The following is a 22,528-nucleotide window of genomic DNA, read 5'->3' on the forward strand; positions in this document are numbered from 1 at the left end:
GACTCTTTGTGCTCTCATGACTTTCTCTAAGAGGGATTTTGTTTTCAGAGTTCTAATTCCGTATCAGTTTTACTTGTATTACATTATTGATGTACATTATCATGAATTGCATTCAGTGAGGTCAAGTCAATTTGTTTTATTCCTTCATATATTTTATATACCCTGGTGCAACACTGGAGGACAGTACACAGAATGACATGAAGGCAAATGCACAACATAACATTGTAAGACGAATTACTACAACTAATATGCGGGTCATTTGATACCCGGGACAGGCATACTGACAATACAGAACAAGATAACTTGGTGGATGAATTATGTGTCATCTAAGTAAGAGTCAAAATAGTTATTAGAGATAGCTGTACTGTCATAGTTGTTGTCTATTTAAAAAAATACATCATCAAAGTGACTAGAGGGAGACACCCCAGTATTAGCAACAGCAGAATAAGAGTTAGTGCCCATAGCATTAGCATAATAAGCACTGTCTCTAAGGGCATAACAGCATGGATTGAACATAAAATTGCTAATATATTGGTTTGTAATGTGATTGACCTCAGTACATTTGATTCAATTATAGAGCTAATCGTTAGTGTAAACGGTTAACCCTTTGGTTCAAACCCCCTTTAAAAAGGATTTGTTCCTCTTGTACACCTATTTGAAATTTATTTTATCCAAGCTGGAGGGAAATGTTCCGGCCAAAACATTTAGAGTTATTTGGCATTTGGTCATCAACATGAGTAATAAAATGTAGCCTATTTTATATAGCTTTATAAAAATAAATATTGCATAAATAAAATGTGCATAAATTAGCATTTACTTTTTTTATAATCAGCCGGTAATCGTATATATTATACCTTTATTTAATTATTATTCTAATTAAAGTATATGAGACGTATAAGCAAATACATAAATAAAATACAAACCCGTGTACCTTTAGAGTGCAGTTACATAAGAACATTTCTGGGGGGCAGTAGAACTGGACTCAGCCTACCCAGCCCAAACTGCCACAGAGAGGCGCAGTCGCCCTGTCTTCCGCTCACTGGCTGAAGGGCGTCGATTGGAGCCGGGCTCAGCCGATGAGTAGCCCGGATGTAAGTGAGGGTAGGCGGGGCGATGGAGGCTGAGCTTCGCTTTCCTGTAGATAGGGGCAGAGTTTGGCGTGTGAGAGTGGGAGATGGACCGAGGGCGCTCTTCCGAGTAGCAGAGGCGAAGAGCGACTCGAATAGCAAGAACTGTTGAAATAATAGATGAGATTGGGTCTGCGATAGCCTAAAACAAGAACAAATAAGCCACCCATCTTTCACGTCTACTTCACACACATTAACACGGCATTGATGGTAATGTATGCAAGGAAACAACCGAGACTCGGCGATGGGTAAAGAGCTATATTTTGCACTACGATTTTCCTCCTTTTCCTTCTCCGCTTTGACAATCCGCCATTTTTAGTGAAACCAAAATAAGTAGAAACTTGGCTAAGGAAGCCTATTCAGCTGTTGCAATTTGTTTACGTGTGACTGTGTTTCACTTTTCTCATTTCTAACCTCTTTTATGTTTTTGTAGGTGCAACGACCGAAGGGACTCTCAGCCCTACCAGGTAGCTTTTAGCTAGCTAGGCTGAAACAAATAAGATTAAAGCAGCACTCTAGTTCAGGCTTTTGAGGCATAGTAGGCCTCTTTGCGTAAAACATCCTGAAAAGTGTCATATCGGCTATGATTTCGATCAGAAAAAATACATCACATATACTCTGCATGATATATTCTCTTTTAGTTAAGACACAGGCCGACTGACCGTCGAATTTACCTTTAGCTAGCTTTGCAGTATAATGAGTTTCATAAGCTAATGTTAGCCTGCTAACGGCTGTGAAGTTAGCTAAGGTTGGCTAGCTGGCTAGATAAGGCCTGAATGTCTCCTCGTTTTATTGAATGTATTGTTCAAAATGATTCGTTGATGAACCCTAATGAGTCTTTAAACATGATTTAATTAAAAGCCCAGACTGGTTTGTGCGCACGGCCGGAGTGTTGTTTAGAAACAACCGCCGAGCCAGTGTTCAACGCTGGTGACGGGTGTCAAAATGGGCAGTCTGATCGACAATCAACTGAGTGCTTATCTCAAGTTCACTAATCAGATGAATAGTAAAAACCTTACTCATACATGTCAAAAACATGTATGTCTATATTGTGATGGATAGCTATGTTTAGTTTTTCGATGACGTGCCAATGAAGTCACGACTCAACGTTTTCTTAATAACTCCTAGCTATTAATACAAGCCTGTTGACGAGATGCAACTTTTGAATAGTGTTTTTTCTGTCTAGCAAATAGTAATTGCTACTGCATTATGCAGAAAGACTCAGGCCTCAGCTGAAAGCAAGGAATTGTTTTGTTTATTTTTTTAGACTCTTAAATACTCATCCAAGAGTCACCCAGGTAGCGATCATCGACATGAGAAGATGCGGGACAACAATGATGCCACCCCACCATGTAAAATACTCCGGCGGTCTGACAGTCCCGAAAAACACATCGACAGCACTGGTCACGCTAGACCAAAAGCTATCCACCCACACCGGGGAAGAGAGCGAGACGGTGGTAGGAACATGCAAAGCACATTTCAAATGACCGGGTTACTGAACGTGTGTAATATTTTTATCACCATGACACAAAAACTACCACTTAAGGCATAATGCTTTTTGTTAACATGAATGTGGCATTTCAGCCATTTAAATAACTTTGGTGAACCAAAATGAGAGCAGAATTCCTCATTGTGGTATGTTGAAAATGAACTGCGTGTGAGAAATTGAAGCAAATATTTGCAGTCTAATACTTTAATTTGCCCATCTAAGTAGATTATCAATAACTGATAACACCAAATCTGTCTTTGCTGTTTCTCAGAAAAACTTGCTGGAGCTAAAAAATTGAATTAGGGACATCAATATTTAGATGTGTACCTGTAATTCCATCAAAGGCGTTTAGTCAAGTGCTCATAGTTCTGGATTTTCTGTTATTTCAAACAAAGGCTACTGCCTCACTGTGCAACTATTTTCTGCTAACTAATTACATTTAATATGAACAAAGTAGAAATCACTGCTGGACACATTTTAGTTTTATGACTATATTCTTGTCTTTTATTCAAATATGTCATTTGTGATCACCATTTGAATAAGCAACAGCTCATGCAGCCTAGATAAGGTTAGGATGAGTTTCACAGTGCCACGTCTTTGGTTTTGCTTGTCATTGTAATCCAGAGTTGTTCCTGTTTAAAACATGGCTGAGTCTTAACATGCATGTGGTGTTCAGGACTGCCCTGAATTCAGAGCCTGTGCCCCAGGTTCATTGGGCCTTCCCATGCCTGGTGTGTGTACACATGCACACAAACATGTCTCTTGCATTTGATTTCCTTGTGTCCAGACTCTGAATATTACTTTGATTTTATATTTATCAGCAACATCTTACCTTGTCATTTGAGGTTTTATCACACTTAAAGAAGTAACTGCTTAACTTAAAAAACCCAATCTGACAACCAGTTAATCATATCGTGTTGATTTTTTTTTCCCTGCATTTCTCAGTATACCTTGGATGAGCAGAAATCTTCATTGCAGGGCAGACTGATGTCTAATGACATATTTTGCTGGTTTTACCCCAGTACCTGTTACCAGTAGCCTTAGTACTTGGCTGCTATTGAAATGATGGTTTATGTGCCACAGATATTTTTCACCATTTACAGATAGGAGCAGGTTAACAATAGATTTATCAACGTCAGTGTCAGCTTACCTTGTCCCAAATGATTCTGTTGCTTTTTGGTTTGAGTTGTTCCCACTTCATTTAATATTTGTGGTGATTGGTAGTGTTATGTGAGTGTTGTGTGTCAAACAACAATCTTTGGTTTGTAGTCAGTGTTTACGTTCTCATAATGAACACCCCTAGTTGCACTATGAGAAGTTAATAGGCCTCTTACAAGATCAGCTAGGGAAACTCCCCAAAAATTGGCCCCAAAAATCTGCATCCCCCCCACATCAGCTGTTTAGTAGTGCCATTTGTTAAATGTGGACCTCTGAATGGGTTTTACTGAGCACATAAAGATACATTCAGCACTTAATCACATGGGGTTAATACATTGCCTGCCATTTAATGAAGAAGACTGCATAATTGCAAAGTTTATCAAAAGGTAGAGGAGGAGATCCATGGGGTCCAGGCACATCTCTCCTGTCATGTGGATGGACTTTTCAATGTAAAGCTGTAGTGTAGATAGAGTTGGATTCTAACTTCTTGATAGAGATGATCATTTTGTGTTTTTGCTTTCTTTGTAATTAATTAGCTGTTGCTGTAAGCTGGAGGAGACGTTCAGGTTATAACTACCATCTCGTCTTCTGACATTAATAGTGGTTGCAAAGATGCAGCATTTTGAAGTTCAAGGCTGGGGGGTTATGACATGGATTTATCTTTTTAGTTCAGAACTTAAAAAAAAAAAAAAAAAAGTTAACTGCAAATTCCCATACATCTTAGCCATCCACAGCTTCAGAAACCAGACTGTCATTTGTTGGTGTCTAAGAGGAGTCTAGCCATGTGCCTTAATCGCCCAATGCTGACAATGATGGTGTAGAAGTGTCCCCTCATTTGTCCTCATAGTATTTTGACAGTGATCATGTTAGTTCTTTACTGCTTCCATTGGAAAACAATTTCAAGGCTCAGCGGTTTTACATCTCAGATTATGTATGTTGGGTGTTGGTGTCTGTATCCATTATGAGCTCTTGCTGAGAAAGCTGGCTCGTGCACTCCAGTTGGATGTCTGGGTCCCTGTCTCCTGATCCTGCAGGCGCTGTGCTCAGTAACAGATGTAGTCAGCTGCATGAATCAGAGTAGGTAGGGTGCTTTACTGCCTGCCTGTTGTAACATCTTTGTTATATCTGTATATGTACACGAGCAGTAGCTTGCGAGCGTGTGGTTGCACACATGCTGCGTCTTGTTTCTCTTTTTATAAGACCTTTGCGGTTTGTTTTTTGTTTTGTTTTTGTGTGTGTGCGCGCACGCACTCAGAACAAACTAAACAAGGTTTTCTGGTTCCATACCTAGACACTCCTCAATGGGGGAACAGAGAAGTGTAATGACTTCTGCCTGTGATTTCTGTTGTCCTCCGGCTAACATCTCTGTTTTCATCATGTTGCGTCTAATTCTTACGTGCCACACTGCTGACCAGAAAACATGGATAATTGGTTCTTGTTTGTGTTTAGTTGGGATGTAGCCCAGTGTGTTCCACAAGTGTCAGCTGCTGGCTAATGCATCTTGTCATCACCTTTTCTCTCTGCCTTTGCTGGTGCTTCGGTAACATGTTTTGTCTGTAGTCCATAGTGAATTTCTCTTGTTTCGTGGTGACTTATTAAGCTTTGCCTTGTGTGCAGTGAAAGTTACCAGCTCAAAGAATGTTGGGCAGAGTGTTTGGGGAGTTGATGGTGGCCCCAGTTTGATCTTTCTCTGCGCTTTGATTCCGTGAAGAGTAAAATCTGACCAGCTGTTGGTGTGCTCTTACCCTGCATACCTTTACAGCCCATGTGGTTGGCATTTTGAACAAGCCTAAGGTGGTTAGTGCATCTGTGCTACTTGCAGCTTTGCTATTGGTTGAAGTTGACCAGGTATATACTGGCATAAATACATCACCTTACTCATGGCATGCCTTATAGAACTGCAGCATGGTGACTTGATTGCATGCAATGCATTAAATAAAAAAAAAAATTATATATTTTTTGCAAGTCATTTAATGCTGAAATTTTATATCTCCTGCTGGTTCATTCATTCTTCCTGGAAGGTCAAAGGAGTGCCTAGCTATTGAGTAATATGTAAGACATCTTAACTTGCATTGTCTGGTGGGTCTTGGGTGAGATGCTGCGTTCTCTCTCCTGTTGTCTAGATGCTTTCTAGTGGCATCCTGCGCTTCATTACCACACTAGTGGGAACTGGCACAGTGTGCTGTACTTGACTGTCTAGAGAAGTGTTCTCACTGCGCTTTTAGTGATGCAATCCTACGGAAATTCACAGAAGGCTATAGTTCATGGATAGTAATAATTAATAGTTGTCAGGTTCACCTCTTACTGGTAAAATAAAGCTTATATCCTTTCTGTAAATACTGGTATGTGGTCATAAAGGTACGCCATTCCCAGCAGGTTACAAACGGGTAATGGTTTGTCATGGTATATTTATATGTTGCATTGTTAATGGTCACATTTTAGTAGGTACCAGTGCTGGTATGGCCTTTCACCTCCCATGTGTCAGTCATGTTATTACACTGCTGATATTATTAAGCAGTCTCAGGTTTGGTTTTATGGTCTTTTCTAGCACATTCTAATCTTGGAAGAAAATGGAGTGTTTGCTTTGTGGGAAGTACAGTTCTAATGTAGTATGTGTTTTTAAGGATTGGATAATGAAACTTCAGATTTCTTTTGAATCTAAGCACTTTCACGACATGCATCCAGTGTTCCGCTGCCTTCCTCACTGACCACAGTGCCTTTGTGGATCACTAATGTAATCGTAACCTGTGCTCTCTGCTGGCACTAGAAGTCTTTCAAGTATAGACAGGTAGTAAGACTCCTTGTAGTATGAACCAATATTGCCTTTTTATTAACTTATTAGTTGTAAAAAGGGCTTTTCACTCTCATATCCTTTCCTTGATGTCCAAAGGAAAGGGTTGTGTGTAGTACTGCATGTGTTTGTTTAATATAGTATTAGGGGTTCTGTCCTGAAAGCTCCTCTGTTAGAATTCCTTTGGTATTTGAAAGAAATCTAAATTTCAAGAATATTTTCATTTGCATTATTGTTTCATTTGTTAAATTCCAAGTTGTCTTTAGGACTCCTGCTTAGCTCCACCCCTGCATAGCTTCATGGGTATGGTGTGGTGCTCCAGAGGCAGTGTGTAGTTGTCTGGGGAGGTGTTTTTGGCCCTTTTTGCATGTGTACAAAGCAACACATTAGGGCAGATTGTTAATATTAAAAAAATGAACATGTCAATTATATGGAAGTGATTTGGAAAAGAAACAGCTCAGTTCAGATTAAGATGAATATGGAATGAATAATAGTTTTTGCCAAATTTGCCAAATTCCTTTTTTTTTCTAAATGCATTGTATGTAAGCTGTCAAGAATTCTGTTTGTGAATGTGCTGAATGTTGTGAAGATTGATGGGTTTATTTTTAATTTTTTGGTGCGGTGGGGGGTTTAGTAAAGGCTATCCAATTTGTTTAAAGTAGTCATACAATTTTTGATAGAGGTGAGTTCAGGTGACTTGTAATTTCCAGTTTGTGGCATTTAGATTTTTATCTTCTATCTTTTTCAGGGACCATTATTTCCCCTCAAGAGAACTCACACAACCACAGTTCCCTGCACAGCTCCAACTCGCACTCGAACCCCAACAAATCAGACACAGTAAGTGACCCCACGTATCCGTGCACCCTTTCCATGTTCCTGCGGTCATCCTAATGTTTACATGGCTGTGATAGGTGAGTGACCACTGGTAGAAGTGACTGAGGTGCCTCACAGTAGCACTGCTGATTGAGCACACACAGTCTGGGCTGCCACGTTTTTGGAACTTTCCCATAGCCACGTTACTCTGTTGCCTCATGGACTAAAGCCATCAAAGATGGAGAGGGTTTGGGAGTAATCTCCTTTCTCTGCGTTAAAGGTCTATACTGTCTATAATGTCCAAGTCTGCGAAAGGCTGGGACAAAATTATAGCTTCCAAATTATGTATTAATACATAAGTGTGTTGCACTGTAAAACTGCATACATGCACATGAGCTGTTGGGCTATCAACATTTAATTTGTACAGTCTGGACATTAAGTGAGGCTGAGAAAATGAGATTATGGCACATTGTTTTTATTTTGTTAAAAGCACATATCTATCCTAAGTCTTTATGGACCAGTGATGCAGTGGATCATGTGATATGCAAAAACTGAAATGTGTGTGCTTTTTAACAAATAAGTATATACCAAAATCTGCCCTGTCTAAAGGGGTGTTGGTCTGGGTTCCCAAAAATGTCACACTGCTAAAGGTTATCAAAGTGAGAGTCATGCCACCATCTTGCGTATGTCTTTGTGCTGGGAAGCTTTTGGGAAGCGAGTCCCTGTCTGGTTCTGTGGCAACCCCTCCTGTGTTCAGACCATCTGTCCCTTTGCTGCTGACAATCTCTGCTCTTTTGAGAGATCATGCCAGGCACGTGATCTGCAAAAAAATGAAAGATGGTAACCTTGGGGTAGAACGATACAACGCTAAGATATTAATGACTTGCTTCACTTCTTGTAGTGTTTTTAAATGAGATGTGGAACTGTTGTCAATGCACAGATGATGGCAGAATGGTTTTGTGACCTTGTGATGGCGATAGAGATCTGCCCCATCAGCAAGACACCACACCTAAATACTCTAAATATTCACTGAATATGTGTTCAGTGCAAATGATGGATGTATGTGTAAAATGTATCAGTCTGTGATTACCTGGTATTTATTTGAATGGTGGAGCTGTTGTGTTCTATCCTGGGCCGCTAAGGCCTACTGCAACCTGTGGGTTGGTGGCAGTTGCAGTTAAAGATAGCTGAAAATACTTACCTGTAAAGAAAGTTTAAAGGTGTATTGTATTGGCATTGATTTTGAGGTCTCTGAAATTGCATGCATTTTATTTTGTAAGCTGTAGCCTAGACCCAGTTACCATATTTAAGCTCTGCTCGGAGAGTCAGAGGGAGTCTGAATGCTGGGGATCACACACTACTTTTACTTTCTGAGGTTGTTAAAGCATGGAATCTGAGCGCTAGAGGTTATCTGCAGAGCTAACAGGGTCACCTAGTGCTGTAATTTGAAGACTGTTATTTTTGGCTGCTTTTCTCAAGCTTCTAAATGGTGTGTTTGCATGTTATCGCTCAGTAAAAGAGCACTGGAGTTTACTTGGAGTAAATGAAGCAGCTCATTCGTAGTGATCCCAACCCTTCATGTCTGCCCAACATCACATAATCCAGCAGGCAGCTTTTTTCCCCCCCTTCTTGTTTTTTATTCCAGTTAATGATGCACTTTTGTTTTTGTTGAGCTTTTCAATAGATGGTGCTCTGTGGAAGGTCTGAAGGAAATGAAGCAGATGGATGCAGGATTGCCTTCAACTAGTGCTGTGAACTAAGATGTGTGAATGTGTCATTTATGGAGCAAGACCTCTGCAAAGTACAGTAGTAAGACACCTAATGAAAAAAATATATGCATGGTTTTAATGAGAGTGCTCCTGAGAAAGTAGCATTTTATAAATGGATTTTTATGTCAGCACCTCCAGAGTGACAAGTTCTTTAGTCTGGATAGAACTCGCGGTTGTGTAGTTGAACTCGTCCTTGAGTGTGCTAAAAATTTGAGCACAAAGTTGGAATGAACGAGCAGCATGAGTGTGCCCCGATCCCAGCCTGGCTGTGCACGAGGGACTGTGCCCCGATCCCAGCCTGGCTGTGCACGAGGGACTGTGCCCCGATCCCAGCCTGGCTGTGCACGAGGGACTGTACAAGAAACAGTCACCTGTATGCTCAGTCTTAAGTACTCTGGTGTTTTTTATGAACATTAGAAATGCAGAACTCTCTCAGCCCCTGTTGAATTCACATCCGCTCCTGCTGCGTGTATTTGAACAATTGTCTACCTCTGCAGGGAAATTGGCATCTTTGCACTGCTTTGGTCAATTATCTGGTTGAACTGTAAAAGTCTAGAACATTTTCACTTAAATTTTCCATCTGAAGACTTTTAGTAGACATTCTGCTCGCTACCAAACTTGCAGGATTTGGTACCAATAAAACAAACAAACCCTGAATGGGGTGGCCAACTAGGTTTAGATGTGTTATTTCTGTCTTGTCAGTGTTTGGCATCATGCCACTATGAGGCGAGGCAGGGTGAGGCTGCTGGAGCACGGCTGACGGCGCAAATGCCTTCCCTGCTTCACCCGGAACTTCTTGCTATTGTGCCGTCCATACGTAGCGCTGCACAAGTTAGCCTGTGGCGCCTCCCGTGTGTTATCGTAGCTGCGCTAACACCGGCTCAGTGTGGTAGTGTAGCTGTCTACGTGATTCGTTTAGCTCTGAAAGTTTGTCTCAATGTTAAGCAGAATACTAAAGCCCTAACCGTTAGGTTAGGAGAGGCTGAAAAGCGCTTTTATTAGATCAACACTTGATGCGGCTCAGTTGACATAACTGATATTACTAGCACAAAATTGCCTCATTTAGCAAACCTAGTGCATGTTCATGGCTGCATTATTATTGGGTGAGCCATGCACAGAGGAGAGGCTAGTGAGAGGAAGGTGGTTATTGGTCAGACTGCTAGCTAACTAAATGACCTTAACATACCCACAAAGGCACTTTATCAAGTGGCCCATATAAGGTCAGGTTAAATTGAACATGTTTTGCCTTGTTTGGAGCGAAGGGAAGAAGTGACGCAGAAATTGAAAGGAGGTTAATGAGTTGTTACTTTTTTGTATCAATGATGTGTGTGTGTACACGTATCGATGGCGTGCAGCCGTCAGGCGGCCTGCGTGTCGGAGGAGGAGGAGGGGCTCGATTAGATTAGAGCGAGAGAGCAGCAGCCTGCCGGGCTGATGCGCCTATGGCCGCTTCAGCTAACATTACACGCGCTTGCATCAGGAGACGACCGACTTCATCGCGCTCTCCACAACCCCCCGCCCCCCGTGATCTCATTATTCCTTGTCTGCTCTTCGTGGTATTCTGCTTTCCTGCTATGCAGTGTTTAGTTTTAAAATCTCTCTCTCTGTGCCAAAAATGGCATTGCCCCTTGAGCTACAATTTTTTCAGTGCTTATTTGTTTGTTGGGGGGGGGGCAATTTATCTATTGATGCATCTGCTCTAAAGCAATATATTTCAGTACAATTACCGTTTTCTGAAAATGACCACCAAACTAAACAACCCAGTTCAGAATTCATAGGGTTGTAAGCCTCACATTTATTAATACAGCCCAAATGGAAAAGATGTAGACTCAGGTCGTCATTTTCTGATTCTATTCCTCTTGCAGTATCATTTAGAAAGTTGATGTTGCAAAGTTTGTTACTTGGCTGCTCTGTGAACGTATCTGACCTATGAGTGTGGATAAACTTGTTGAATTTTCTGGTTAATCATAATTTATTTGTTCAGTTCTGCATTGATTCTTAAAATGAATGTAATTAATCTCATGAATGCCTTTTTAAGTCTGTGTATTGCTTCTATAAATGGACTCGTTGGTCTAGTGTCTGGTTTAGTTTTGACCCTTTAGTCTTGCCATTCACTAAATGCATTGTATTAAATGGTGAGAAACAAGTTCATGATCACAATTCGTGACGCACTCTTATGCAGGTGATTAGCTGAAACATTTGAAGACTTTAGAGTTTACCATTGCATTTTCATAGAAATTCATGAAGTAATAGAAATGGCCTTCTGTTGGGTATTCTGGTCTTAGCCTGTGGTGTCCACGCACACATGAATGCTTGTGCCAGTGCTTTGCATATGAAATCTTGTTTACTTATTGATGTCTTTCATCAGTGTTTACTCTACATGAATGTTTGCTCTATGTGAATGTTAATTTAAATGGTTTTAGCCAAAAGTTTATGCTTTTTAGTATTCATGCAAAAAAGAAACTAGTTGCGGCTATGTAGTCCATGTTCCCATTTTCCATCATTCTTTGGGGGTGGGTGGGTGTGTGTGTGTGTGAATTTCCAAGTGTTCTACTTTTTATTTCCCATGTATTCTCCAGCCATATGATCCTGCGGATGACTGGTCAGAACACATCAGCTCTTCAGGGAAGAAATACTACTACAACTGCAGAACAGAGGTGTCACAGTGGGAGAAACCCAAAGAGTGGCTGGAGAGGTAAACGCACACAAGCGTCTAGTGTTCTGGCATTCTGGGTGAGGGAGATCAGCTGGAAAATCTTAAGTTCCCTGAATGTTGTGTGAAGTTAGAGCAAGGTGGGCTTTTGGTGGCCCTGGTAACATTTAGTCTGCAAGTTTTTAAAGATTTTTTTTCAGCTTTGGAGACCATCACATTTAAGAAGGTCTTGAGTAGGAGTGGCTCACTAAAGTCCTGGGAGTGTTTAGAGATTACTCTGCTCAGACTCTGCACAACTGCTGCGCCTGAGAATCAGATGACATCTGGAATCGTGTTCGAGCAGGAAAATCATCAGTTTGGATTTTCTGGATTTGTTTCCATAAAACATGACTAGCTGTCGATTTCTCCAAACACCTGTCCCATATGCGCAAGAGTCTAAAAGTTGACAGAATACCAAGGCTTTAAGGGGCTCTGTTAACAGAAGTTAGAGTGGCTGCTCTGAGCACCGTTGGTGTGTTGTGAATCATTTGAGTTGTCAACAGATTCTTGTGTTCTGTCTTTTTCAAATAATTGATTTAATTGTGGGAGGACTATACCTGACTGTCCTTGCTGAGTTTAATACTGGCTCTTTTGCATTGTCTGGTCTGGACTGAATTCCCAGGCACTACTCACAGTTGGTTTGCTACAGAGACATTAGTGAAGCTGCTTTTGGCGATGCTGGGGTTTTGATTGGGCTTTATTCAGATGGTTGTCTAAGTCTGTAGCCTAATTCGGATATATCCACTTATTAAATGCAATATAAAAATAAGTGAGCTTGTGTGAGGATGTAAATCAAGACACATAATGTCAGAATGTGCAGCTTTTAACCAGACAGGATGTTACCCACTGATGTCTGTGTTATATAGGCCTAGATATGAATGTAGTCCCCCCCCCACCCGGCAGGACCGTTTGTTGTGTTGTTTTGGTTTTGTTTTTTCTCCCCCACTCACTCGCTCACCCACTTGCTCTTGTGTTGCAGAGAACAGAGACAGAAGGAGGCGACTAAAGTGGCAACAGGGACGGCAGCAGTGGTCAACAGCTTCCCTAAAGACAGGGACTACAGGCGCGAGGCCATGCAGCCGGCCCCCGCCAGCTTCTCCAGCACCAGTGAGTGGCAGCCTATGACCTTCACCAGAACTCTTTTGTTAATGGCAATGTGTTGGCTACACACATTTTGTAGTGTTGGGAGGGGGGGTGGGGTGGGGTTTGTTGAGTGCAGAGGTTGCAGTATAAGTACTTAAGTGAATGTATTGTGAGCACCATCTTGTGTTTTGGTGTTGCATGTACACCTTTTGTAGATCTGAGAGAAACCTTTTGAATTTCTCAAAAACCCAAATTTAGGTTCCTCACAATATTGTAGTTAGAACAAAACAAACCCAACTTTAGTCCTCGAAGACAGTGATCTGCGGAATGGCAGCAGAGATGTGCTTTTTGGCAGCTCAGCTTGTGTGCACTCTAGAAGGCACAGAGAGATGGACACCTGGAGTGCTTACGCGGTTCTGCTGTATGCAGTTCTGGCGATGATGGATTGATTTGATTGGGGGCTGGTGTGGGGTAACAACACTGATCATTTACAGGCACATCATGGCATTTTTCATTGTGCCAGGGCATCTTTGACCCAAATCTTATTGCTGGATAGTTTATCCTGTTGTATTTGGGTTGAAAAATCAAAGTAAATGTCCATTTACCTGTTTCAGTCTCTCTGGGGCCATCAGCCTGGCCACCTCTGATAATCTGCTCTAAGGTGATTTCCAAGCAGAGCGTGCGAGAGGAAAGCCAGCTATGGTGGTATGTGAGCAGCTCACGTGTGGTCATTTTGCTGTAGCAGGCCTGAGTTCTCTCTGTTCACTTGTTACACAGCTGCGTGCTAATAACAATATCAACACCCTCTCCACTAGGGATGTAAACCTTTTTGGTCTCATTGATTTGATTATTTTAGAATTATTTTTAAATCATGCACTGAATACACAAATAGAACTAGGAGAACTGTTGCTACTATTGCGGCGTATAAGTGATAAACAAAACACCAAGCATTCATTACATTCTTGACTCTGGATTTAAATTTTTAAATGAGCATTTTATTTTGGCCAAAAAAAAACCCTGACAAAAACAAATGAAATCTTTATCAGTTCTACCACAGTGGAAGGTTCAGATCTTTTCTACTTCTCTTCACGCTGAAAACACTGCAGCAGTGCTGTCGTTCGTTCTGCTTTTTCTCCTGAGGAGTTGGGGACGGAGCATAGTGTGTACTGCCCCGTGTGCGGGATGACTTCTCCCTAGCTGTGTGAGCTCTGCTCCTCCGTCACTCCGCTTGCTCTTGGCACGCAGCAGTCACCGTCCCACTGACTGCACTCTCTGAACTGACCTGCTGCTTTCCTGGAAACGATGAGAAGCGGCGCAGATGAGGGGAGTTGGAAAACGGCTTTGGCTAGGCTCCCTTCATTACATTTACTTTCATTACTGTGAATCCAATCTTGCTGATATAGTTGCATTCAATTTACCTTTATGGCTGGTAAATGTCAGGTGCTCTTATTCAGAGCAACTCGTGTTTCTCACCTTTATCGGTATGACTGTGTGTGCCCTGAGAATTGAACCCATGATCTTGACGTTGCTTGCTCAGGTGAGCTACAGTAGCTTTACAGTGATATCACTCATTCTGAACATTTAAATTAAAAACCCAATAAATGAACACGCATGATGGCTACAGTCATCAGCAGATTTTCAAGCAGATTTTTCCTGGATTTCTGGCTCGATGGGTGTTTTTTTGCTCCTTTGAACAATCTGATTTTAATAACCTATTTTATACCTTGCTTGGAACCATTTTGTCCAACTGTGCGGTTAGATTTGTGGACATGGGTAGTCGTAGCGTCCGCTGTACGTATCATTGAATAGGGGAAAATTGAGACGTTGACATTGCCTTGCATTTTGGAGACACATGGAAACTTTCCCTGTGTTTAGGTAGACCTTTTTAAAGCGTCTGCACATATGAGAGAGCCTTCACATATCTCACCTCCTGGAACAGTTTGAAAAGCCCCGCGGGGAAAAGTCTAAATCCAGAATTAAAGGCGGGCTGGGGGGTGTCGTTGTGAGGGAAGTAGAGAGAAAGTGTTGCACATGTAGCTACTGTTCTGAGCCTCTCTTTTAATGCTCAATTCTTTTCTTTATCCTAAACAGAGTCGGTGGTTGCCACAGAAAAGCCTTCCTCTCTCACCCCTTCCTCCTCTTCCTCATCCGCTGCTGTGTCTGGCCTAAGTGCCGTCAATCCTGCTAGCTCTGCCTCTAGTTCTACAATTCCAGTTTCTCCGGTAATGCAGTCACCAGCTACGCCCACCATCCTTCAAGACCCCTCCCTCCTACGCCAGCTCCTCCCAGCTCTGCAGACGGCGCTGCAGTTGAACAATGCCAGCGTGGACATGGCGAAGATCAATGAAGGTAACTGCCACAACATGAGCGAAATTTAAGTAGCAGAGATGAATGAATGCATGCCTTAATGAAAGGCTGTCACTGGAATAGTTGATCATTGATTTAAACGGTTTTAAATGTTCGATAAATGAGGGACTGCGTTCCCTTGGGCTGTTGGCTCTGAACCAGCTATTGTTGCTCTAGAAACGGGCTCTGCTTGTGGCTCGGAGGAGAGGCACATATGTGGGTGCTTCTTGCTGAACTGGCTGTTTGCTAACTGCGCGCGTGTTGTTTCAGCAGTTGTTTGCTGATGTCCCCTGCCTTTAGTCTCCTTGAATGCTACCCAGGTTTAATTTTAGACCAGACGCTGTGCGGTTTCATTGCTGCCCTAAAAGGACCCCCCGATCGCTGATCCATAAACACTTTTGACAAGTACAAGGCTTGCAGGTCTGTTTGCCTGCTCAGCTGAGGCTGGAGCAAGCGGGATTGCTTCAGAATTAGGTTGAGGTGTACCTTCCCATCGTTTTATTTTTTCTTGTGATTATGATTTGGTGTACCTTCTAAAGGGCTGATGTCATCCAGTTTGAACAGTTTGGCTTCAAAATTTGTCCTTTAAAAGTGCCAGATCTCCCATGACTACATGCTCGTTAGTGTTTTGTGTGTCTTCCCACCCAAAAATTGTAAAATTCCCAAAGTGAAATGTTGGATTTCACCATTGGACCAGGCTGCATGAAGGCCATTCATGCTCACATCTGTCTGTTGTGCACTGGGAGGGTACGCAGACGCATGACTAGGTATTTCAGCTGGAGATGGTTATATTTGCAAGGCATGAATGATTGATTGATTGATTACTCCGAGTATTTTGTCTAAATGCAATGCACTTCGTAAGTATGTTGCTGACTGCTTGCTCCTATTCTATTCTTTTCCCTTTGCCCTCTGTGTGCGTGCGTGTAGTTCTCACAGCGGCAGTAACGCAGGCATCGCTGCAGTCGATGCTCCACAAGATCCTGACCGCTGGTCCGTCTGCCTTCAACATCACAACCCTGCTGTCCCAGGCTGCTCAGGTCTCTAGCCAAGGTAAGAGCCTCCACCTCCATCCGTGCGCACGCGCTCACCGAGTCCAATGCTCAGCGCCGTGCTCTGGGCAGGCTAAGGCCGTCTCGCTCCTACGCTCCCTCTGTCAGAACGTTTCTGCTGCTGGGCAGACGTTCCCGGTGATTGGGCCGGTGGCAGAGCTAGTTGTGTTCTCCAGACTGGCAGTGGGGCAGACTTGCTAAGGCGATGTAGACGTTTGAAGACGGTGCCTGTAGAGTGAGTAGGAGACGAGAGGATTCTCCTCTCCCTAGCCTCACAGGCTGCCTGAGGGGCTTTGAGTCTGTTGTCCTTCTTCTTTTCCTGGTTTGGTTTGAACTCATAGTTTGGCTTTCAGTTCCGTTTTGTCTTTGCCATCAGTAGATGCATGTAGAAGATGTGTGTGTGTGTGTGTGTGTGGGGGGGGGGGGGTTGTTTGTTTTTTCCACACAAAGTGGTAACTTGGGTGGACCTGGACGCGGTCCGTGTGAGGTTGGCCGTTCTGAGAACCTTTTAAACTCGAAACATTTGTTTGGCGGTCCTTTTTATCATTTTGTACTGCTGCAGCTTTTGATGGGGCATCATGCTTGATCAATGTACTGAGTCAATGTCTCCCTCTCTGTCTGCCTCCCTCCCCTCTATCTGTTGTGTTTTTCCTTTGCTTGGAGCAGCCCAGCAGTCCAGTCAGTCTCCGATGTCTCTGACGTCAGACGCTTCTTCCCCACGGTCGTATGTCTCTCCCAGGATCAGCACACCCCAAACGAACACAGCACCCCTCAAACCCCCCCTCAGCACCACGCCCGTCTCCTCCCAGTCTAAGGTAGCCACAGGGGTGTGCCCCCCTCCCCCCCCCCAATACTCTCACAGCTTCACATCACAGTGAAAAGTCATGGGAAGCTGCTATGCTGTGCTTTCACTTTGGAAACACTTACTGTGGTGTACCAGATGTTTGGTATGTAGCATGTTCACACCTCATCTCTCTTTCTTTTTTTCTTTCTTTTTGTCTCTCTCAGCACCAGGTAAACGCTCTTGGGGTTAAGTCCAGTTCTCTTCCTCCGCCTTCATCACAGCAACCCCTCCCCTCAGACAAACAGCATGACAGCAGCACCTCTCCACGGACACTGCAGAGACAGAGGTGTGTGTGTGTGTGGGTGTGCATGTGTGTTGGCTGTCCCAAAGCAGGAGAGGGTGGCTCCTCACTGTTTGTGTATCTGTTTTGGTTTGGGTTTGGGTTTTTGGGGGGTAATCTGGTCTTGATCTGTTTGTGTGTATTTTGGCATGAGGTTTTTGGCAAAATGTGGTGTAATTGTGGAAGACATGTTGCCTGATTTGTATAAATGTTTGTAGAAGCCAGATGGGTTAGATGCTGCTATGCCTCTTGCCTAGATGTGCATGCAAAAGCACCTCTAGAAATGGGTAGATATTGCACTGGATAGTGAAATCTGATCAGATTGTGGTGTTTGACTGCCATCTTCTGGTCAGCATTGGAGCAACACCTGCAAATATATAGCCATGCTATTTAATTGTTTTGTCTCCTTAATAGTTATTGTGAAATGCGTTTTTATTTTTATTTTTTTAATTTTATTTTATGTAACTTAATTTGGATTGTGTGTGTGTCTGTACTTGCATAGCTGATGAAATGCCCTGTTGATCTGGAAACCTTATGTGCTTCATTGTAATGCAGTTCAAGATTAGTTACTCACTGGAATCTTGACATGTGCTTATTGCTATAGTCTAAGAGTCTAGTAGAAAGCATTTTATTTCTTCATTTAGTGTAGGGCGTGGGTCAAGTAAACTAGAGCAGCAGCCATTGGAGGACTAACCCTTCTCTGCTGTGTATTCCCTGCAGCAGTCAGCGAAGCCCCTCGCCCAGTCCCAACCACGTGAGTGCCAGCAACAGTGGCAGTAATAACGGCGGTAGTGCGGCGCAGGGTGGCAACGTAGCGGGCGGGCCGGTGCCTACGGGCCCCGTGGCGGCCGGCGCTGGTGCGAGCAGACCCACCTCCTCCTTCACCCCCTCCCTGGCTGCGCACTTTAACGAGAGCCTGATTAAACACGTGCAGGGCTGGCCCGCGGAACACGTGGAGAAACAGGTACTGCTCTACACACTGTTGCCACACCTCACACTGCCTGTCTGCTCTGGCTGAATGTGGAGCGTTATGGGTACAGTAACAGTGGAGTGCAGTGGAATACATTCACAGGTAGTGTACGTTCATGCTGTAGCTTGCTGTGTGTGAGCATGCACTGGATGCTTGACGGTTCTTAATCAGAAAATGCATGTGTACGGGGGTCAGCTTTTGGTGCTATAAATCCGTTATTAATGTTGGTGTTAACTAAAATCAGCTTGAGCGTTATCCAAAATGTAGAATGCAAAAACCTTTCAAATCTTGAAAGTAGGAACCTTCATTTGGCTAAAGCTCTTACTGTTAACGGTTAGCGCAGCTGCTGTCAGTATGGCTTCTGTGAACATGAATGATTTAATTTAATTTTAGTGTTCATTATTAGTGTTGCAAGGAAGGATTACTAGAAAATCAGATATAAATGCTAGTAGACATGTTGATTGTAACATGGTGTTGAAGGGAGCACTTAAGTTGAGCTAGATTAAATGTTTGTACCTGTCTGGCTGATGAGACACTTGAGAAGCCCAGTAAAACGAAAGTGGTAAATGTCCAAAAACTCCTGGAGGTGATTTGTTTTAAGAACACTTTCACTAGATTGCTTTTCTGTCTGTCACCATGATGGTCCTCACTAAAACGGTGCTAAAAATGTCAGCACAGTCCAGCTGTAGTGAGGAGCTGTCAAGGAAGCAGCTCTCCCTGCCTGTCACTTATTTTGTATGTGCATGCAGCATATAGAAAAGAGTAACTGCAGAACACACATGTCTTGGTAGAAATGTTTGTTTAGAGGGAGTGCGGTTGGACGCAGGGGGTAGCTTTGGTGGAAGTGGGCAAGATCTATACAGCTGATTACAGCAACTTTTAAAGATAATGGCAGGATAAGACCCAGGTATTGTGCTTGGTGCGTTCAAGATGGAATGGGGTGATGCATTTGTGCGTGTTTGTTTTTCCGGGCGGTCCAGGCCTCGCGGTTACGGGAGGAGGCCCACACCATGGGCAGCCTCTACATGTCTGAGAACTGCACGGAGCTGAAGAACCTGCGCTCACTGGTGCGGGTGTGCGAGATCCAAGCCACACTGCGCGAACAGAGGTAGCCACTGCCTCCAGCTTCTGCCAAGAATCACTTGCAGCTTGCTTTACTGTTTGAACTCATAATAGACAGTTGAGTTGGAGTAGAACTCCCACGCTTAGTTGTCCTGATATTTGTTTTGTATTGTTTGTTAGTGTTTTGGGCCCATGGCTTTCCTCGTAGAAAACTAAGGATTTCATGCTCTTATGGTTGTCAGTGTAGAGCATCAGGTAAAGTTGAGTATTTGTGCTTAATACCATCTTATTCCCATCTTCCCCTTCTCTCACAGGATACTTTTTTTGCGACAACAAATTAAAGAACTTGAAAAGTTGAAGAATCAGAACTCCTTCATGGTTTGAGAACTCTGGGTTTCTTTGGTGTGGTGTTTTGAACGGAAGGAGATAAGAGGTAGGGGAATGAGTGGGGAACCCATTTTGTGCACACGGAACCCTGGAGAATAACAGTTCTGTTGTGCTCTGTTCTGGGCCCAGTCTTAACCTTTGAGCTGCAGTGGGCTGTGGATTGAGGGTCGGGGACGGTGGGAGTGGTCAGAGAAGGCCACGGGCCAGCCCGGGTGGAGTGCTTTTGGGACTTGCTCTTGCCAGGCATCCTGTATAATGTAGATTTCTTGTAGATGTTATTTCCATGTTGTAAATATGTTTTGTAGAGGAAGCCATGCCTATCAGAAAAGCTTTTGACATCCAAATGTTGAGAACTAATCAGCACCGATATGGACTGAGGGTCCCCAGTGTCTCCATTCCTCCATGTGCGAAAATCTGACTGCAGCAAAACCTCATTTTGAAAAACAGAATCCAAAAGCGCACTTCAGAATAATTCTCCATGAGCCATTGCCTTGAGCATGTACAAGATCTGCATGGAAAAATGGTGGATGATCCAGTGGGGGCCACTAGTGGGGATGAGGACGCACAGCCACGCGGACATGCGTGCGCGCGCGCACACGCACGCCCTTTGTCTTCTGACCATGCACTCCTCCACGTTCTAAAACCAGTTTTACTTTCCCATTCTCTCTGTGCGTAATGGTAATGATGCTAAATGGTTAACTGAACTTTTTCCCCGCTATCTGTTCCTTTCACTGGTTGCACTGTAATGGTACCACTACCCACCCCATGCAATTTCAAAGGGTTTAGATCATGTCTGTGCCCAATGGTTCAGTGGTGTCTAAACTGCCCCGATGGCCCAGCTGTGCCCTCTGTCAACATCAGTGCCCGCCTGTGTGGAGGAGAATGTGTAGGCGAGGAACTGGGGGGGGGCAAGTCCTAGCTCAGTGAGCGAGAGGGAGACTGACGGGGAGAAGGCTTCAAAGCCCAGCCCACCTGCCACCCAGTTTGACTTCAGTTAAGAATGGTGGAGTCGTCCAGTTGTCACCAAGACCTTTTTTTTTTTTTTTATTATAGTTGTTTACCAGACTTTCCAATGAGTTTATTTTTCGTATTTCTTTTCCTTACTCTTATTTTTGTTTAAACTGTATTTTTAAAAAAAAGTGAGTTTTGCAACTTGCATTTAAATCCAAGAGCTCATTCCTTTGTACAGTTGCTAAGTAATAATGGAGTTTAAAAAAAAAGTTTTATTAAAAGTTGCAGTGATTTACTAGTATATCATATGTCGTATTCATAAATTATTGCCACACATTTTCCTTTGCACCCTGATTGGACAGAGTGGAGCCAGTGCTACTGAATAGGAGAAAACTCACGGATGAGGACTGGACATAACCAACCCCGCTACGTCAGAATCAGGGCAGGGTCACCTGGGGTCAGAAGGGCAAATGTGAAATGTATGTATTGTAATAAACATGCTAAAGTAAAACTGATTTCTTTTTTCTTTCTTTCTCTAATTTTTCTTGAGTGAGATTATGGTAGGTTTATTATTAGGGTCTGTGTATCTGATGTATAAGGGAACATAATGACGGTTTGTTCGCGGGTTCACTTTTCATTGCGACTCTTGTATTGGTTTTCCAACCAAGTAACTTACAATGCCTCTGTGCCGTATAGTTTTGAGACAAAGTATATTGGTGGGTTTGGGTTTATGAATGTTTGAAGCTTCCACGGCAGGTGCTGGTATCTGTCCTTTTTCTTCCTAACTTTGCAAGAATGACGGTTCTGGGTAATCCCTATTTGTTTTAATGATTTACGAATTTCAGGACGTGTTCCTGGACTGAGTTTAACAGTAAGAACATACCTGCAGTAACTAATGCTCGCGCAATAATCTCAAGTAAAAGTCAAGAGCCAAAAAGAAAAGTATACAAATAGTGATTTGGTTTGCAAATTGACATATGAATACATCCTATTTAATTCAGTTTTTCTATGGATAAATGCAAGGTGATATATATTTTTATTTTGGCAAAGTGTCTGGTAGATGCATGACATCGGCTACAGTATCAGTTTCACTAAACGCTGGTTCTGGTGCAAAAACGCAGCAGCAGGGTGCGCCAGTTCCCTTATCTATATGTAGGCGTGTGTATTGGTATCGACAAATCCGAGTGTTACGTTTCTGAATTGCTGCAGTAAATAAAATGTACTAGGAGATATCGCTGATGTTCGCAGTATAAATGGACAACCAGTTGCCAACCTTCATTTTATCATATAGATAATACGGAATGATCAATGTACTATGTAGGATTCTGCATATTTTCTATATGTGTGTGTACCCACAAAAATCCATAATTTGCGCAAAACTCGGGCCGTTCATCTTTATTGGCCTGGGTAACGTGGTCGTAGGTAGCGCTACGGTAGCGCTAGCTTCAGGAGGAGGGGTGGGTTGCTGGTCCTGCTTGCTCCCGGCCCGCATTTAGTACTTGTTCCGGGCGAAGATCTGTTGTGACAGTGATTCACCTGTTCTCTCTGTACCCTTGTGCAGCCAGTCCGACATCGTGATTTAGCATTAACCTCACTGAGACTAACACTAACGTCCTTTGTCCTGTGCTAGACTTGTGGAGACAACGGGGACCAATGAGAATCGCGTTGTGCCCCCTGGGTAATGCAGTATATACGGGATCGTTGAGTCGCCCAAAAT

General features: G+C 43.1%; 1 protein-coding gene across 5 annotated transcripts; it reads left to right on the forward strand.

Annotated features, from left to right (window-relative positions):
- Positions 1-1,140: 1,140 nt before the first annotated feature.
- waca (WW domain containing adaptor with coiled-coil a) lies at positions 1,141-21,326 on the forward strand. Of its 5 annotated transcripts, XM_081697454.1 has the most exons (14): positions 1,142-1,375; positions 1,561-1,594; positions 2,395-2,584; positions 7,314-7,402; positions 11,727-11,842; positions 12,819-12,946; positions 15,014-15,271; positions 16,196-16,318; positions 16,984-17,132; positions 17,326-17,447; positions 18,162-18,405; positions 19,392-19,519; positions 19,788-19,906; positions 21,174-21,326. In XM_081697454.1, exons 1-13 carry the CDS (start codon positions 1,335-1,337, stop codon positions 19,855-19,857), a joined length of 1,692 nt encoding a protein of 563 aa, XP_081553580.1. In that variant the 5' UTR covers positions 1,142-1,334; the 3' UTR covers positions 19,858-19,906; positions 21,174-21,326. The 5 variants fall into 5 exon arrangements, 4 of the variants coding, with proteins under 4 accessions (XP_081553581.1, XP_081553582.1, XP_081553580.1 ...); XR_014117170.1 differs by lacking the exon at positions 19,392-19,519 and having other exon boundaries at positions 1,141-1,375; XM_081697455.1 differs by having other exon boundaries at positions 1,141-1,375; positions 18,165-18,405; positions 19,788-21,326.
- Positions 21,327-22,528: the final 1,202 nt, after the last annotated feature.

The sequence above is a fragment of the Electrophorus electricus genome, chromosome 15 (genome assembly GCF_041902795.1).
Source record: "Electrophorus electricus isolate QZ-2024a chromosome 15, ASM4190279v1, whole genome shotgun sequence".
In the NCBI taxonomy this organism is placed as follows: domain Eukaryota; kingdom Metazoa; phylum Chordata; class Actinopteri; order Gymnotiformes; family Gymnotidae; genus Electrophorus; species Electrophorus electricus.